This window comes from Panthera pardus, unplaced genomic scaffold (genome assembly GCF_024362965.1).
Source record: "Panthera pardus isolate Hobbes unplaced genomic scaffold, ASM2436296v1 HiC_scaffold_21, whole genome shotgun sequence".
Lineage (NCBI taxonomy): Eukaryota > Metazoa > Chordata > Mammalia > Carnivora > Felidae > Panthera > Panthera pardus.
The window spans coordinates 41,095,502-41,115,551 of NW_026526777.1; the positions used below are offsets into that span (position 1 = coordinate 41,095,502).

The 20,050-nt window shown below is 35.7% G+C and overlaps 1 protein-coding gene across 3 annotated transcripts in view; it reads left to right on the forward strand.

Annotated features, from left to right (window-relative positions):
* The window catches only part of CEP350 (centrosomal protein 350), a 154,836-nt gene that overhangs the window by 102,623 nt on the left and 32,163 nt on the right, over positions 1–20,050 (forward strand). For 2 of the 3 annotated variants that reach the window (XM_053909161.1, XM_053909162.1), the window contains exons 28-31: positions 6,022–6,144; positions 7,251–7,450; positions 13,241–13,452; positions 16,965–17,109. In XM_053909161.1, the coding sequence (XP_053765136.1) occupies positions 6,022–6,144; positions 7,251–7,450; positions 13,241–13,452; positions 16,965–17,109 (680 nt within the window). The remainder of the gene's footprint in view (positions 1–6,021; positions 6,145–7,250; positions 7,451–13,240; positions 13,453–16,964; positions 17,110–20,050) is intronic. The other variant, XM_019428143.2, reaches the window with a different exon arrangement.

The following is a 20,050-nucleotide window of genomic DNA, read 5'->3' on the forward strand; positions in this document are numbered from 1 at the left end:
CAAAGCCTGTATAGGCATACTGTTTTACTTCAGAGATTTTTGAATTCAGAATTATCAGTCTCGTGAATTTTTATATTATAGCTGACCTGACATTTTATATATACCTCCAAATGTCTTTGGTAAATGTTGGAGGAAAGACAGCTTCAGGAATAATTTCTTCATTGATCCCTTGCTCATCTATATTAGTAAGATACTCATTGCTGGTCTTTATGAATAATATTCTGATAATTTTGATCACCTAGAAGAAGAAACTGCTAATCCTAGTCTGTTTATGAGATGAGTTAGTTCACGTAGGTGCTCATTTCAGATTTGTTTAAAGCTTTAAAAATTCTAAATAACAAATTCAGGGTTGAACTTATTGATTTTGTTCCAAGTTTTGTTAATTATTTTCTCAGAATCCAAAATATTAAACACATAGAAGTTTTGTATTATTGTTCTACCTTTGTCAATTGCTGCAGGAACCATTTGAGAAATTCAAAGAAATAGGCCTCGAAGGATTCAGTGACTTGATGTGTGTTTGAAGCAGTGCAGTTGTGTTTGTGGGTAGGATGAGGTAAGGACAGTGGTGGCAAAGGAATTAGTTTTAATGTTTAGTGATGGTGCCGAAATTTGAGGATGAACTGGAGTATTTTTCAAAAATAGCGATGCCCTATAAAGGAAGGTTATTGTTATGCAATGCTTTTTGATCTCTAGAACAAAATAATGTGAAAACTGGTTTTTATATACCATCCAGATCACCAGAACTTTATCATGAGATCTCTTTTAACAATATTGAGCCACCCAGGCATCCCAACAATATTGGAATGTCAGTAGAAATGCCATTAAATAGAATGAGTTCATTTTATAGTCAACAAAATCATTTGAGCCTTTGCTGCTAGGCACTATTATTTGTTCTGTAGATTTGCAAAGGCAGTCTCCCAAGAGATTACTATTTTATTGATATAAAACACCTGTCAAAAAGTATTCCTCCCTCAGTAAGTTTAGCTAACTTTTGAGAAGAACTTTTTCACTATATACTGTTGCTTATTGTTAACCCTCTGAACTCTGATTCTATGACAGATATTTCTCTAAAGCAATCAAACTGTTCTCGGCTATCGTGAAAGATTTCCTTCTTTAATGTGTCATTGAGACAGCAATGCCTTTGTTAAAACTCGTATGTCTAATTTATGGCTTTTCCCGACCTTTTTATTGATCTGACATTATGTAAATAATTTCCATTTCTCAGTGTAGTGAAAAGCAAAAGAAATTTAAGTTGTGAAAAAGATTTGTAATAATATACATTTCAGGAGCCACAGAGTGAATAGCCCTCAGTCTTTTTGGTACTGTTGCAAGTGAAATCTGAGTTTTGGTTATCATTGTGAGGGGCATTGTTGATAATATAAGTGCATTGCCTGTAATCCTGAAACATATTCATGAAGAAAACACAATGCAGTTGACTTTTTCTGTTAATTTGCCAATTCCATTTCAGGGAAATTTTTTACTGAGCAAATAAAACAGAAAGAATGGGTTTATCTTCAAGTGTTAAAATAGGATACAGTGCATTTTCTCTTTCATTTAATAGCCACTATTCTTTTATATTATTTACTAAATATATACTTAGTCTTAGCAATTATTTATTGAGGAATGTATGAGTGTGCTAGGTCTGAGAGGTACGAAGGTGAATCAAACAGAAACCTTGACCTTAAAGAGTATATGGTCTTGGGGCGCCTGGGTGGCTCAGTCGGTTAAGCGTCCGACTTCGGCTCAGGTCACGATCTCGCGGTCCGTGAGTTCGAGCCCGGCGTCGGGCTCTGGGCTGATGGCTCAGAGCCTGGAGCCTGCCTCTGATTCTGTGTCTCCCTCTCTCTCTGCCCCTCCCTTGTTCATGCTCTGTCTCTCTCTGTCTCAAAAATAAATAAACTTAAAAAAAAAAAATTTTAAAGAGTATATGGTCTAGGTGGAAAAAACAAATGTTGGTTCCTTTAGAGAAGTGTATATAAATTAATTGCTCAGAAATTCAGAGGAAGAAATTTCTACTGAAAAAATATATCAAAGCAATTTTCATGGGTGAGTGTTCTGAGTTAAGTATACTTTTGAATAAGTAAGTACTTTAATAGCATAAGAAGAAGCAAAAAATATCCCACAAACATATAGTTATATTTTGGTTTGATCATTGCAGACCAAGTTAGCATGGAAAAATGAAGTCAGAACTTCTGAAACATTCATTTTAAATATTTTAAAATATTCCCAGTTAGCTTAGAAACCATTAAAGGAGCAAATTAAGTTACTTGGTTTTAAATAATCATAAAGTTAAACAGATAAATATTGTATGACATAGATGTGTCTAAAAATATTTGTGGTAGTGTCTGATAAATATTAAAATCTTCACCATTAATCTACTGAGTTAAAAAGTTAAGGATTTGCGGGGCACCTGGGTGGCTCAGTGGGTTAAGCGTCTGACTTCAGCTCAGGTCATGATCTCATGGTTTGTGAGTTTGAGCCCCATGTCGGGCTCTGTGCTGACAGCTCAGGGCCTGGAGCCAGCTTTAGATTGTGTGTCTCCCTCTCTCTCTGCCCCTCCCCTGTTTGCACTTTGTCTCTCTTCTCTCTCAAAAATAAATAAACATTAATTTTTTTTAAAAAAAATTAAAAAAAATAAAAAAAATTAAGGATTTACAAGGGAAGACTTTTGATATTCCATTAAAGAAGACATTTTCATTAGAATTTTAAAAAGTGTGTTGGGGCGCCTGGGTGGCTCGGTCAGTTAAGCATCCGACTTCGGCTCAGGTCATGATCTCATGGTCCGTGAGTTCGAGCCCCGTGTCGGGCTCTGTGCTAACAGCTCAGAGCCTGGAGCCTGTTTCAGATTCTGTGTCTCCCTCTCTCTCTGCCCCTCCCCTGTTCATGCTCTGTCTCTCTCTGTCTCAAAAATAAATAAACGTTAAAAAAATAAAAAATTAAAAAAAAGTGTGTTAAATATCATTGCCTTAAATTAGAAATAGAATTTTCTTGGAGAAGGTTCTAGACTAAATGAATCCTGATAGTCTGATAATTTTCTTTACTTTCTAGGTTAGGAATAATATACCTGCATTTTGTTTATTTAAGTATATGCAAATTATTAGGCACTTTTAAGTAATAGAATAAATTTTGCTTAAGAAAAAAAAAAGACTTCCTTTTCTTTTGTCAGTACTATCCATATCCTCATATTCCTCATATCATTAAAAATGCTTAAAGACTAGAAGAATTAATTCATTTTAAAATTTAAAACACTGTGTTTCATTTTTACTTATTTACAATATAGAATTAATTTTTGGTCCAGAAACAATTTTAAAATGATTTAAAGTATTATATTTTTGTGTTTTTTTTTAATATATTTGGAGTCAAATGATTTTACAACTCAAAATTTCATTTAAAATTTACATCATAATTTTACTCTTTCAAATTATAGCATGGTTTTATAATCTGTTGGAACATAATCTACAATTATATTAGCTCAGTGGGAAAAAAGCTTCTCATTTATGTCACATGATCTAGCAGTATGTTGAGGTAGCAGTATGTTGAGGTATTTAAAAAAATGTGAGGAGGTACTTGGAGAAAGAGTTGGAAACTGCTGGAACTAAAAGGTCTCTTAGGGACGTCATCTAGTATAGTCCTTTGGTTTCACAGGAAGAAATTGAGGCCATGGACATAAGTGATTCATCCCACATCTCACACGTTGCATAGTGGCAGGACTAGAACTCAGACCCTGCTTTCTGGATGCCAGCCAGCCAGAGTTAACGTTGAGTTAAGTTAGCATATCTGCTTTCAACCTCCTAGCTTAAAAAAAAAGAAAAACTACAGTGATGACTTAGAGTTATCTCCGTAGAAATTGACCCTTCTAAATAAATAGGATTTGTTTAAATTGGAAGAGTGCTCAGTGGCTGTTTATCTGTATATGTGTAGAGTTCAGAGTGTGAAAGTGTGACTTTAAAAGAGAACTAATAACTCATGAATTTCTTAAGATTAAATAAGAACATAATGATTTGCATACTAGATTAAATCTATTTTGTATCTAATTGTCCCCAGTCCAGTGTTCTGTTAAGCATTCTTGCTGCGGGATGCCTTGATACCAACCATAACGCATATTAGCAGCATTTTCTATTAGTAGGCATTTATGTCTCCATCATTTACAAATTTCTTTCTTATTTGTGCAGCATCTTGGAGGATTGTTAACTGTAGTGTGAAGTACTGCCTTTTTTATTTCAACTTTATTTTATTTAACTTGTAAAGGACACTACTTCTAGAATACACATATATTAAATCAAGAACATATGTTTCTGGGAAGAAGTTTTAACTTTAAGTTAAACTTTTCTCATACTGTATCTTAAACTATTTTCTTCTCTTTTTCTATTAGCTATTTTTTTTGTTGTTCATTCCCAACTTAGAGCTTTTGAATATGCTTAATCCTTATAAATGAAAAATAAATGGTCAGTACTTGTTCTAATAGAGAAAATTATTATTCTCTATATTGGGCTAGACAGATTTAAATTGTATCTTTTTTACAGTTTATTTTACATGTTTCAATATCATTCTACTTTTTATACTAGGTCATGCATGCATTTAGCAGTTATGTACTTAAGAGGGTGGGTGATATTTGAATATTATGAATAGAGTTTTTGGACCATTTGCTGAGTAATTTGTTTTTCCATATTTTGATAATTAGCATCAAAATAAGTTTATTATACATTCATAAAGAATGGCAAGGAAGATTGCAGTGTCTTACTAAAATTTGACAAAATTGTTTTTCCTCGAACTTCAGTGCAGAAAATCCAGGCAATCCAGATACGAATGTGTATGTATGTGTGTGTGTATATATATATATATAAGTATATGAAGGGGAGGAGAAATATTAAGTTGTATGTGGGGAAACAGACATTGAAATAGTCTGTTATCTAAAGATACATGTGTAAGCAAGGTTCTACATACTTTTAAAATCCAAATGAGTGGCTGGATTTATACCTAGATTTTCTCACTTCTGTGACATACTGATATTATTCCTTGCCCTTCCAAGGCAAAAAGCGTTGCCTTGATCTACAGGTTATTGTTGTGTGCATGTGAACAGGAGCATGCTCTGTCAAAGAGAATTAACCTTTCAAACTATTACTAGACTTAGTTATCCTTTCGAATATATATATATGTATATATATATATATATATATATGATTTATTTACTATTTAAATAGTAAAGAAGAGAAACTAGTGGGTTTTTTCTACTTTTATAACTCTAACACATGAAATTTTCTTCTTACCTTTAACCTTATGATTGAGCTGTCCACAGCATGATTTATTTTTTATTTATTTTTTGCTGTTGGGAGTATTTATTGCAACAAGCTTACGTTATTCTTAAGTATGCATCCTCATTTTATAGAATGGATATGGTATTTCAATCTTATTAAAGTGGGCCTTTGTTAAATATAAAGCACGGTACCTCCAGTGGGTCCTGTGAGCAGTAAGTTTTATGTGGGAGAGGTGAATAAGACATTTTTACTATAAATTTAATTTCCAAATTATTTTCAAGCTAGATCATGATGGTAAGGTCAAATAAGGCAAATGCAGTGGTTTTTATTTATTTAATTTTAATCTTAAAATAGATGACAAGGTACAGATACAAAAATCATTTGCTCAGGGTTACATATGTTTGTATAATTGCTGATGTACCAGGTTCACAGCCATAGTTGTTGTACTCTGTGTTAAAGCTTATGGGAAAACTTACTTAGCTCCACACCGTACTTTACTCACAAACAAGTAAATTTACCTGAAACTATAAGTAATGGTTAAGCAACATCTGAGGAGAAAGGCGTGTTTATTCAGAAATCACTGGTAAGATCTATAATAGCACATGTTTTATATGTCACACAGAGTATAACACTTGCTTTGACGGAGTAGCTTATAATGTTTTCAGGAAGCATATTAAAAGTTCTCCACTCAGCTCTTATGCTTTCCCTTTCTCACTCTTCTGCCTCTTGATCCCTTGGTTTTAAAATCTTCCTCCTTATTTTGTAGACACTGCTCTCCTGTTCACTACTTCTTCTCTGTCTTTACGTCTCACCACTGGGCCTCTCTCAGTGTCTGTTTTCCCAACCTTCATCCCAAATTCCAGCTGTATATCTACAACCAGTTGGTCAGGTAACTTTGCACCTTTTTCAGTGCACTCTTTGATAGAGCATGCTCTGTTCTTTTTGTTTGTTTTGTTTGCTTTTTTTTCTTTTTCTTTTTTTTCATAACAGCCTGGAGCCTTCTTGTCAAATGTCCCATAGATGGTACCTTTTTGTTTCCACATTAATTTGACATGCTGATTGTTCAAGAAGCGGAATGACAGTTTTTGTGCTTTTTATTAAGTGTTCGTTGGATGTGTGAACGCATTTTTGTTGATTAGCTACCAATACAGATCTAACACCAATAACATGAGCAGCCCACCTTTTATTTGGCTGTGGCATCTACATTTGAGGAGAGTTTAATAGTAGCTTTTTAAACTACTCAGATAACTTTTCCTAAATCAGAAATTTCTCTAAATCCTTTGGAGCTAAGATATATCGAGCTATTGAATTTCAGAGATCAGGTTAAATTGAGAAATTTGAGGCATTTGGTGCATGCTTTTACTCAAGTAAATAAAGTTATGTTTATATGCATAAGGCATCTGACTGTGGTGCTGTGTTCTCTCCATAATTATCACCTGACTTTGCATCTTTTAGGCAATAGGAACCAAAGAGGGGTATAGTGAGTGATACCTGAAATAAAACCAGACTGAATTTGAAAATAAAAGTCAAAAAGGGACATGAACACGTTTTTTTGTTTGCTTGCTTGTTTGGGGGCTTTGAGATTTGTTTTTTGTTGTTGTTTTGGTCTTTGTTGTTTTGGTTTTGTGTGTTTTCTGGTCTGAGCCTTCAGAATAAGTTCTTCATCTGTTATGAAAAAGAATCACCTATGAGAAGTGAATATGTAATTTCAGGATTATCAGTCCTGGTTGTCCAGAAATTCTGAAGATTTTCTTTTCTGAATTTGCCACCATTTTTCCTTTGCTAATCTTTCCAAACAATTAGAAGTAAAACATAAATTCTCTCCTTTTCTGAATGATTCACCAAAGCTTCTGTTACTTCAAGCCTTTTTCAAAGGAGTAGTATGAGTGTGTTGTTTTTACGCAGCTTGTTGCGAAGGCAGTGAGTGGTATAGAGCTCTAAGTGCTTTCTGCCTGTAGATTTGTTCTCTGACCGTCCCTCATGGTGTGACCGTAGGTTTCTGACAAAGCGAGAGCAGAAACTAATGCAACGGCGACAACACGCAGAGGAGCTGCTGGAGTGGAAGCGACGTTTGGATGCAGAGGAAGCAGAAATTCGTCAAATGGAGAAACAAGCTTTGGCTGCCTGGGACAAAGAATTAATAAAACCTAAAACTCCGAAGAAAGAAATTGAGGACCAGAGAACAGAACAGAAAGGTAATAAATGTTAACTCCATTCACTCTGCAAACCCAAGCCTAATGTAACCGAAAGATTGACTTCATTATTTTTAAAAAAGGTGGATGATTAAATGTGAAGAATGCGATATAACTGCAAATGCCACAGACCTTGGAATTATGAGACTGTTGTGAATAACTTTATGCTAACATATCTGAGAACTGAGAAGAAATGGGTGAATTCTGTGAAATGGAAGTGGGTTATTCCACGACCAAGTGGGGTTTAACACATCCTAAAAAATCAACAGGGCAGATTACTTAAACGGATCAAAGGAGAAAAATTACATGACATCTGAATGGATTTGGAAAAGGTACTTGATAAAATCCAAAAAGCATTTCTAATAAAACAAATTTCAGATCAAAGTACCAATAGAAGGGAGCTTTCTTTATGTGATCTAGGATATCTATGAACAAAAATGAAAAACCAAACCTACTACAAGATACTGCTGTTAGTGATAAAACATAGAAAACTTTCCCTTTAAATTTGGAAAGAAGATAAAGATGCTTTTATTTCACCTAAGCAGTGAAAGGAAGAAGCAAAACTTATTATTATAGAAAATCCAGCATTTAACAAGTGAATCTAGCATGGTTGCTAAGTTCATAAACAAAATTCAATTACACGTCTATGTTTTTTATTTATTTTTGGGACAGAGAGAGACAGAGCATGAAAGGGGGAGGGGCAGAGAGAGAGGGAGACACAGAATCGGAAACAGGCTCCAGGCTCTGAGCCATCAGCCCAGAGCCCGACGCGGGGCTCGAACTCACGGACCACGAGATCGTGACCTGGCTGAAGTCGGAGGCTTAACCGACTGCGCCACCCAGGCGCCCCTCAATTACACGTCTATAGACCAGCAGAAATTGGTTAGAAAAATCTAATTAAAAAAATGTTTATTTATTTTGAGAGAGACAGAATGCAATTGAGGGAGGGGCAGAGAGAAAGGGAGAGAAAGAATCCCAAGGAAGCTCCACGCTCAGCACGGAGCCTGATGCAGGGCTCAATCCAACGACTGGGAGATCATGACCTGAGCTGAAATCAAGAGTCAGATGCTTCACTGACTGAGCCACTCAGGCGCCCCCAGAAAAATTAATTTTTAAAAGAGATGCCATTTATCATAGAAATAAAAAAACATGAAGTACTAGGAATAAATTTAACAAAAAAATATGTAAGATCTTTATGGAGAAAACTTTAGAATGTTATTAGGAGACGTTACAGAAGACCAAAATAAATAGAAAGCTTTTCCATTCTCACAGATTCAGTGTCATTAAAGATGTTAATTCTGCCTGAACTTATTTGTAGATTCAAGGCAGTTTAAATCAGAAATTCAACAAGATTTCTTCCTCGGGTTTGATAAGCTCGTTTTACAATGTGTATGAAAGAACAAAGGACCAAAAAGCAAAGACACTGCTAAAGACGAACCACAAAATGGAGAACTTACATTACCAGATACCAAAACTTGTAAAAGTGTAATGATTAAAACGGGATTATTTGTACAGAGATACACAAATAGACTATGAAACGGCCCAGAAAAAGACCCATGCATATGTGGAAAGTTAACTTCTGACACAGGTAACTTTGCAGAGCAGTGAAGGAAGGAGGGACTCTCCACTAAATTTGGAGGGCAGGAAAAAATGAAATTGGATCCCTACATTGACAATATAGAAAGATCCAGCTGAAGGTTTAAAAAAAAAAAAAAAGGCTTAAATGTGAAAATTAGAATTATGACACTTTTAGACCATAGAAAAGAATATCTATATGACATCAAGGGGAGGGAGAGATTTCTTTAATAGGTTATACAAAGCAAAACCACAAAGGGAAATACCAATACCTTTGATTTCAATAAATTAAGAATTTGTATTCATTAATACACCATAGAGAAAGTAAAACAACAAAATAAAAAAAGATATTTGCAACACATATGACTGACAAAGGAATAGTAGAAGAACATGCAAGCAGCTCCTGTGAATCAAAAATAAAATGACAACCACATTTTAAAAATAAGGGAAAGAGCAGATAATTCACAATGAAGAACTCCAAATCATCAATAAACATCTGAAAAGATGTCACATGTATTGGTAATCAGGGCATAAAAACCATAAAGAAATACTGCTTCCCTTCCTAGGGCTGCTGGAACAAATTATCACAAATTTAGTAGCTTAAAAAAAAGTTTTATTCTCTCACTTCCGGGGGCCAGAAGTATAGGAGCAAGGTGTTGGCAGTGCTGTGCTCCCTCTGAAAGATCCAGGGAACAGCTCTTCCCTTCCTTCTTCTGGCTTGTGGTTATGCTGTCGGCATCTCTTTTGTCTGCCTAACTCCAGTCTCACACTCTTCTCCATGCCTGTCTGCTCCTCTTTTGTCTCATAAGGAAACTTTCAGTGGATTTAGGGCCTACCTGGATAATTCAGGGTGATCCTATCATGAGATCCTTAATTACATCTGCAAGGACCCTTTTTTCCAAAAAGAATTGCATTCACAGGTCCAGGGGGTTAAGACATGGACATATCTTTTCCAGGACCATCATTCAGCCCATTCACAATACCCATCAAGCCCGTAGGTATGTAGGTGGAACATGGAACTGCTGGTGTATTAATTGTTAAACCTAGTTTGGAAAACAGGTTGAAAAAAAGAGGCATTAAAAATAATCAATAAAATCATAAAAGTGAGGTACACGTATTTCACGATTCAGCGGTTCCATTCCCAGAAATGAATCCTAGAGCAGTGGTTCTTAAAATATGGCCCAGGAGGGGCGCCTGGGTGGCTCAGTCGGCTAAGCGTCCGACTTCGGCTCAGGTCACGATCTCACTGTCCGTGGGTTCGAGCCCCGCGTTGGGCTCTGTGCTGACGGCTCAGAGCCTGGAGCCTGTTTCAGATTCTGTGTCTCCCTCTCTCTGACCCTCCCCCGTTCATGCTCTGTCTCTCTCTGTGTCAAAAATAAATAAACGTTAAAAAAATAAATAAATAAAATATGGCCCAGGAAACTCTGGGGGAGTCTCTAAGATCCTTTCAGAGGATGTGGGGTCAAAATTATTTTTATAATGATACTATCATGTTGTTTGCCTTTTTCACTGTGTTGACATTACGCTGATGTAGCAAAAATAAGGGTGAGTAAAATTGCTGACGTCTTAGCATGAATCAAGGCAGTGGCACCAAACTGTGTTATTAGTAGCCTTGTATTCTTCACCACTTTGTACTAACGATAACATGCCAGTTTTATGTAAGAATGCCCTGAAATAAGCACTTACGAATACTAATTTTGTTGAATCTCAACCTTTGGGTACATATCTTTTTAATACTTTGTGTGACAAAATAGGAAATATGCACGAAGCACTTGCATGTGCTGATGGTTGGTGGTGGCTTTGAAGAAAAGCACATAATGCAGTGGTTTGAATTGCAAGCTGAACTAGCCGTTTTTTTTCATGGAGTACCATTTTTACTTAAGTGTCTAAAAAACTGGTTATTCATACTTGTGTATTTGGCAGTTTCTCAGAAATAAATGAAGCAACTTTGTTCAGAGAAAACAGGGGCTACATTTATTGCCAGTGATAAAATTAACCTTTCAAGCAAAAATTTAGGATTTTAGAAATGCCGTTTTCCCCATCTTGAGCTGGACAGCTTTCCAATACTTAAAAGACTTTCCTGATATGATGGGTGATGATACTAATCAGGGTCATTTTTTCATATTGCGCGATAAAATGTGTCAACATTGGGAAGATCTTCAGAACTCAGTGAACCAGTGTTTTCCAAATGACCAGTGATGATTTAGAGAATCATGCATGGGTAGAAAACCCATTTAAAGTACAGAGTTGACCAAAGGATTTTAATGTAACATCACAAAAAGTTTATTGATATGGTTTGAGGTTCTACATTCCAGCTAAAATACAAGGAACTACCAATGGTCAAATTTCAGTGTAGCATCAAAAAAGAATATCCACGATTATCTGTACAGACTGTTACAATACTCTTCCCTTTTCTAATTACATATATTCTTTGAAAGGCCAGATTTTCTGCATATGCTTCAGCCAAAACAACAGATAGTCACAGATTGCAGACAGAAGCAGATAGGAGATTCCAACTGCCTTCTGTTAAGCCAGACATTACAGATATTTTAAAAAATGTAAAACAATTCCTCTCCTTTCAACTAAGCCTTTTTTGGAAAAATGTAGTTATTTTAAAATTTAGTAAATGTCATTATGTTAAATGTAGATTTATTACTGTTTTTAAATATTTTAATTTTTTTTCCATTTTAACTTCTAGTATGATTAATATTGATAGATATAACCATATCTATAACCACAGAAAAAGCTTTTTGTGGTCTTCAATGATTTTTCAGAGTATAAAGATGTCCTGAGACCAAAATGTTTAACTGCTGTCTTAGAGCAATGTTTTTCCTGTTCAACTCTCTAATTTATTAGAACTGTTGGCCTCCTTAATTATGGAAAAAGTGTAATTGGGTAAAAGTGATAAGACAAAGGCAATTTTAATGCAATTTTAATCTCATCAAATACAGCCTATGAATAGTTTAACTGTTTAATAAAGTAAAGTAACCTAAAAGAAAAAATTGAGTTGACCCTTAAACAACACAGGGATTAGGGATGCCAACCCACACACAGTCAAAAATTCATGTATAACTTTTGACTCCCCCAAAACTTTAGCAATAGCTTACTGCTAACCAGAAGGCTTACTGATAACATAAATAGCTGATTAGCCCGTATTATGTATGTTGTATGTATTATATAGTACATAATATATTACAGTATCATATTATTCTTATAATAAAATAGGATAAAGAATGTGTTTTAAAAAATCATAAGGAAGAGAAAATACATTTATAGTATTGAATTGAATTGTATTTATTTTTAAAAATGCACATATAAATGGACTTGTGCAGTTCAAACCCATGTTATTCAAGGTATTGCTTATGTTAAATAAGCTTATTTTGCAGATTTCAGACCCAGAATCTTAAATGAGACTTTTAGAATTGAGTATATCAAATGTTAGCAGGACTGATGCAAAATATGATATCATCTAATTCTTGTGGGACATTATACCTACAAAGACAAGGAAAACAATGTAAATTCTTAAAATTATACAAGTATAATGTCAAGGTTTTTCTGTTTAGTGTCAAACATATTTGTTTTCTTGGAAAGAGCAAGGGTTATAATGGACAGGAAATTCCAGAGACAAGATAGTGCTAAAAATTCTGGAAGCACTAAATGAAATTCACTGTATATCTCCATCAATCATGCAGCTCTAGTTCATTCATTATTGTTGCTATGTTACATGTTATTGGCTAAATATACCACAATTTATTCATTTTACTATCCGCAGATATTTGTGTTTTTTAAACCATGTAAATGTCTCCTACTGTATATATGCAAGATTTCTCTAGGGTGTATACTTAGTGGAATTGATAGATAATGGAGTATTGTCATCTTTTCCAAGTATTGCCACATTGTTTTTCAAAGTGGTTGGACCAACTTACACTCATATATGAGAATATGAGTTGTTATTGCTCTGTAGCTTCCCAATCAGTTAGGTTGTCAGTCACTGTCATTGCTGATTATATGTTTACAGATCTCTTCTTCAGTTTGCTGCCAGCCAAAATTCTTAGACTAACAGACTTTACAGTAATGTGATTCCTTAAGTGGTGGGATTAAAATTGTATCTAAATGCAATTGGTGAAATTATGCAAAAGCAAATGTAAAGTGTAGCTGTGGAAAATTTCTTTTGACCAAGACTGTGGTCTTTTTCTTGTTTTTACTCTCTCTTTGTAGAAATAGCAAGTGAAGCAGAATCTCCAGTACCTTCTTACTCTCACCTCCACAGTGAAAGCTCTATTCCAGAAGAATTGGGCAGTCCTGCTGTTGGATATATACCCTCCGAGTCTATAGTTCAGGAGCAGTCAGGGAGTCCAGATCATAGTGTACTTACTGAAGAAATGGTTTTTTCACAAGAACTGGAATCTTCTACCTCTCCTAGTAAACATGTAAGTTAATGTATATTTATTCCTTAAAGCTTCTTTAGAACAAAGTCTTCTGAAAGTTATATTATTAACAGTTAACATTCTTGCAATTAATGACAGTGTTGACTATTGCCCATACCTGTAACATACAGCATATGACATTTGGACAGGAATAAAGCTTTTCATAGATTCCTAAAGATTAATAAATAAATAAATTTAAGTTTTAGTGGCAGTCGTAAAATTATATATTATTAAGTCTATTAATATTGAGGGGATAGGAAGTTCTAAAATCTTTAAAAGATAATTTAAGTTTAATTTAAATTAAACTTAAAGATAATTATAGAGGGACAATACAAGTGCTTATTAAAATCTGTATTCTGACCTATAATAGAAACAGTAAGATCTTAAACCATATCATTGTGCCTTTTCTATAATTTAGTTAATAGTTGCCCTTATAACTCATAAATCAGAATAAAAGTAATGGTTTCATTTCTTTAAGGCAGATCTGAAATGGTTATTGACTCTGAATTAGAATAATGGTCACTTCTAGAATGAGATTTTCCACATTGTCCTTAATTCTGTATTTCATTTAAAAAAAAAACCTATCTGATGAGGGGGCCTGAGTGACTCAGCCTGTTAAGTGTCCAGCTCTTGATTTTGGCTCAGGTCATGATCTCACAGTTTGTGGGATCAAGCCCTGCGTCGAGCTCTGTCCTGACAGCTCAGAGCCTGCTTGGGATTCTCTCGCTCCCTGTCTCCAGCCCCTCCTCCCCCGCCCCTCTCAAACTAAATAAATAAAACTAAAAACAAAAACAAAACCTATCTGATAAAAACTTAAGCTTAGAAACGTAACTGTTTCTTTTTAAATTTGATTTTATAAAGCCTGCAAAGGAATTAGCATAATATTATTAAATATTAAGTGAACATAAACTTTGTTAAAGTCTCTGTCTAAAAAAAGGAACCCATTTAATTTCAAAATGGAGTATCTTTTGATAGAGTCTTCATTTCACTGTGGATGTGAAGGATGAATTGCATTTCCTCTATTGAAAAATCAGATTTATGTGTGTTATAGCACCTGAAAGATTTGGGGGAAAACATTTTTTATCCAGTGATCCAATGAAGAACCTATTCTGTGCTGTGTAGCAAAATATTCCAATGCCTTGGGCACATACTTGAAAGCAGAGTTTTTAGATTATAAAAGGCTTCTAATTAAATTATATTAGCAAATTCTTAGTTATTATGTGAAAATAGGCTTGTATACATAAACGTAGCATGGAATTTACAACCAAACTATGCTTTTTGGCACAATCTTAATATTACTTCCTGTGAATTGGTTAAATCCCACCTAGCATTGTTATTGACATTCAAAATAGGCTGATCAAACACTAAAAATTAGTTTTTTTCCTGACAAGCAAATATGGCAAAGAAATAAAACTAGTGTGTCTTAAAGTGATTTTTTATAACTGGGGCACCTGGGTGGCTCAGTTGGTTGAGTGTCCGACTTCAGCTCAGGTCATGATCTTGCAGTTAGTTCGTGGGTTTGGACCCTGGGTCAGGCTCTGTGCTGACAGCTTGGAGCCTGGAGCCTGCTTCAGATTCTGTGTTTCCCTCTTTCTCTGCCCCTCCCCCGGTCGGCCTCTCTCTTTCTCTCTCAAAAATAAACATTAAAAAAATGTTTAAGTGATTTTTATTTTTATTAAAAAAAATTTTTTTTTAACGTTTATTATTGAGAGACAGAGAGAGACAGAGTGGGAGTAGGGGAGGGACAGAGAGAGGATGAGACACAGAATCTGAGGCAGGGTCCAGGCTCTGAGCTGTCAGCATAGTGCCCGACGCGGCGCTCGAACTCACAAACTGTGAGACCATGACCTAAGCCGAAGTCGGACCCCCAATCGACTGAGCCACCCAGGCACCCCTAGTGATTTTTATAATAAAAAACTAATATTTATTCGTGCTTACTTACCAAGTGCCAGCTAATATGCCAATGCCTTATGTGGATTATCCTCACAAGAAATCTAGAGATACTGTTTTAAGCCCCACTCTGAAGCTCAGTGGGCTAGGAAACCTGCCCAAATTCACAGATACAGGAAGTGATGATAGCCAGGAATCAAATTAGATATTCCCATTTCCTCCTGGTGGCAGGATAGAAATGATGTCCTTTGTAATCTCTTGTAGACAGTCTTCTTACACTTTGTTTTCTTCCCTTCCTCCTTCCCTCCCTTCTTTCCTTCCTTCTTCAAAATAGTACATTTTGAGTATTTAAAAAAAATTTTTTTTAATTTTATTTTAGAGAAAGAGAGTGTGTGAGCAAGGGAGAAGGGCAGAAGGAAAGAGAGAGAAAATGAGAGAGAGAGAGAGAGAGTGAATATCTCAAGCAGGCTCCACTCTCAGCACAGAGCCTGATGTGGGGCTCAATCCCACGATGCTGAAATCAGGTCATGAGCATTGGGACGCTCAACCGACCGAACTCCCCAGGCATCGCCATATTTAGTATTTTTAAAGGTTTTTTTTTTCCAGTTTTATTGAGATATAATTGATACACAACACTGTGTAAGTTTAAAGTATATAGCATAATGGGTTGGCATACATACATTGTGAAATGATTGCCACAATAAGTTTGGTTAACATCTCTCATCTCATAAAGTTAAAAAAAATTTTCCCTTGTAACAAGAACTTTTATGCTCCTCCCTTAGCAACTTTCACATATACCACACAGCAATGTTTAACTCTAGTCATCACATTTTGCATTACATCCCTAGGACTTACGTATTTTATAACTGGAAGTTTGTACCCTTCCCACCTCCACCCAATTTCCCCACAACCCCCACGTCTGGTAACCACAAATCTGATCTCTTTTTCTATGAGTTGAGTTTTTTTTTTTTTAGATTCTACACATAAGTGAGATCATACAGTATTTATCTTTCTCTGTCTAACTTATTCCCCTTAGCATAATGCCCTCATGGGTCATCCATGTTGCAAATGGCAGGATTTCCTTCTTTCTTTACAGCTGAATAGTGTGTTCCTGTGTGTGTGTGTGTGTGTGTGTGTGTGTGTGCGCGTGCGCGCGTCCATGCGTGCACATGCATGTGCACTTGTGCACACATGCACCACATTTTCTTTATCATTTATCTGTCAATGGAGAATTCCCATATGATCCAGCAACTCCACTTCCGGGCGGAGTCTTCTGAAGGAAATGAAATCACTATGTCGAAAAGATACCTGCACTCCCGTGTTTAGAATTTTTTAAATTAAAAAAATAAATGAATAAGAGGGTAACTATCACTTATACAATAGCCACTCCTACTTTATTTTAAACCTCTCTAAAAAGCATGCTTCTCTGTAACTTTTTTGTATAACTTAAAAAAAATTGAGGTCGATTTATCCTTTGTATAATTTGTAAACTGTTTTTACTTTTTATGTCATAGAGTTACTTAACACTCTTTGTATATATTATTAACTGCTTGGTATCTCAAATGCTAACTGGATTTTACAACTGTATCACAAAACACTTCCCGTTTGGTTTTCCGTTTGAACAGTCACCTCCCAAAAGCTGCACATCAGTATCAAAGCAGGAGTCTAGCAAAGGAAGTCATAGGACTGGAGGACAGTATCGTCTACCTATCAAGTCCCATCAACACTGTTCTAGTTGGTCAGATGAGTCATTATCTATGACACAGTCAGGTAAGAGTAATAACAAGGAGTTTTCTTTGTATTATATTTGAATACCTCTTTAATAAGCTTTGTCTGTCCATATGTTAGTGTAATGTTATCCTTTCTCATTTGTAAAGGCTTTTTTCTTGCCAAGAGTAAATCACATAATTCAGTGCTTTTCATTGATAATTAATTATTTCCCTAATTACACAAAATTGACAAACTGTTATGTTCTTGGGTTGTTAATGGGCAAGTCATTTATTCATCAGACATTTGTTGAATATTTTTTTCTATGTGCCAGACACTGCTTATGTGTTCCCATAGTGCTCTGTGCATCAGCTTATACCAGACAGCATGTAAATTGTAACCAGACTTAACCCAGCAGGTCTCCCCTACTAGTATATAGACTTCTGGAAAGGAGAGTCTAATTTGTTAATAATTGGTGGCACCAGGACCTACCAGGTACTTTGCATTGCACATGGCAGGTATTTATTAAATGCTCCTTTCTTTTTTTTTTTTTTTTTTAATGTTTATTCATTTTTGAGAGAGACAGAGACAGAATGCGAGTGGGTTAGGGGTAGAGAGAGAGGGAGACACAGAAGCCAAAGCGGGCTCCAGGCTCTGAGCCGTCAGCACAGAGCCCGACACAGGGCTCGAACTCACAAGCTGTGAGATCATGACTTGAGCCAAAGTTAGATGCTCAACCGACTGAGCCACCCAGGAGCCCCTTAAATGTTTCTTGAATGAATTAATGATGACCATGGAGAGAGAGAGGAGGAGGTAGGGCAGGATAGCCTAAGTTTCAAAGGAGGAAAGGTAGAGAATCAACTGCACATGGCAGTGGGGAACATTGTCTATTCTCCTATAGTCTCTATTCTGCTATAAAACTCTGTGCTATTAGATTATGAAACCATGAACAGCCTCTATTCTGTAAGACTTCAATGTACACAAGATCTGATCTTCGGAAGCATATCTATACAGGCAACGCTCAGTTTATGAGAATTCCAAGGAAGGTTAACACTATATTGAGTGTATGTCTTTTGAGCTCATTTTTAGTTTTCATTTGAGAGTAGACATTTAATAAAGAAAAAGTGAAAAATATTATTCTGTTTTTGGTCTTTGATCCTATTCTGTACCCCCTGTTTTCAGTGTTTCAAATGATAATAAATCATTGGAGGTTCCCACACCCATATTTTTAAATCACCCTTATTTTTGAATAACTGCATAATATTTCAAAGAGTAGATATACCATAACTTATTTAAATATTTCCCTAGTGATGATCATTTAGATTTTGTCAAAATTGCCAATAATGTTTTTTTTTTAATTTAATTTTTTATTTTTTTAAATTTACATCCAAATTAGTTAGCATATAGTGCAATAATAATTTCAGGAGTAGATGCCTTAGTGCCCCTTACCCATTTGGCCCATCCCCCCTCCCACAACCCCTCCAGCAATCCTCAATTTGTTCTCTATATTTATGAGTCTCTTCTATTTTGTCCCCCTCCCTGTTTTTATATTATTTTTGTTTCCCTTCTCTTATGTTCATCTGTTTTGTCTCTTTTTTTTTTTTAATTTTTTTTTTTAACGTTTATTTATTTTTTTTGAGACAGAGAGAGACAGAGCATGAACAGGGGAGGGTCAGGGAGAGAGGGAGACACAGAATGTGAAACAGGCTCCAGGCTCTGAGCAGTCAGCACAGAGCCCGACGCAGGGCTCGAACCCACAGACCACGAGATCGTGACCTGAGCCGAAGTCGGATGCTTAACCAACTCAGCCACCCAGGCGCCCCCATCTGTTTTGTCTCTTAAAGTCCTCATATGAGTGAAGTCATATGATATTTGTCTTTCTCTCTGACTGACTAATTTCACTTAGTATAATACCCTCTGGTTCCATGCACATAGTTGCAAATGGCAAGGTTTCATTCTTTTTGATTGCTGAGTAATACTCCATTGTATATATATACCACATCTCCTTTATCCATTCATCCATCGATGGACATTTGGACTCTTTCCATACTTTGGCTATTGTTGATAGTGCTGCTCTAAACATGGGGGTGCACGTGTCCCTTCGAAATAGCACACCTGTATCCTGTGGATAAATGCCTAGTAGTGCAATTGCTGGGTTGTAGGGTAGTTCTGTTTTCAGTTTTTTGAGGAAGTGTTTTCCAGAGTGTCTGCACCAGCTTGCATTCCCAGCCAGTAAAGTTGTAATGAACATCTTCTTGTGGAATATTTCAGTAAGAATAAATTCTTAGAAATGAGATTACTAGCTCAAGCCAGTTGAAGAATGTTGTATATCATATTTATCTGTTGAATATTATTATTTTTTATGTATTTGCTTTGAGGTACTCTGGCAAAAAGTTACTACCAGTGTAGTAACATGTCAGTAGACATAAACTTGATACTTGAAAACATGGATTTAGGGGTGCCTGGGTGGCTCAGTCGGTTAAGTGTCTGACTTTGGCTCAGAGCATGATCTCATGGCTTGTGAGTTCGAGCCCTGCGTTGGGCTCTATGCTGACAGCTCAGAGCCTGGAGCCTGCTTCTGATTCTGTGTTTCCCTCTCTCTCTGCCCCTCCCCGACTCATTCTCTGTCTCTCTCTCTCAGAAATAAATAAACATTAAAAAAATTTAAAAAAAAACCTATGAATTCATATCTTAGCTCTACTACTTACTGGTGACTTTCTTCAGCTTTCTTTCCCATATTGGATAGTCTTTTCCATCTGTTCAGTGGAATAATATTGTAACCAGCCTTGCATGAGTTACAGACTAAGGATTAATAATGTTAATAAGATACTGTTTTATTGGTAAAACATACTCAAGTGAGAATAGTTTTGGAAAAATAGCTCTGAGATTTCTAAACTCCACATGCCATCTACCTATTGATGATGACATCATTAAATGCAATGTTTATGGAAGTGGTCAGTTTTAACGTAGTGGAGTTATATAAGCCTTTCTCAAGTGATAAAGA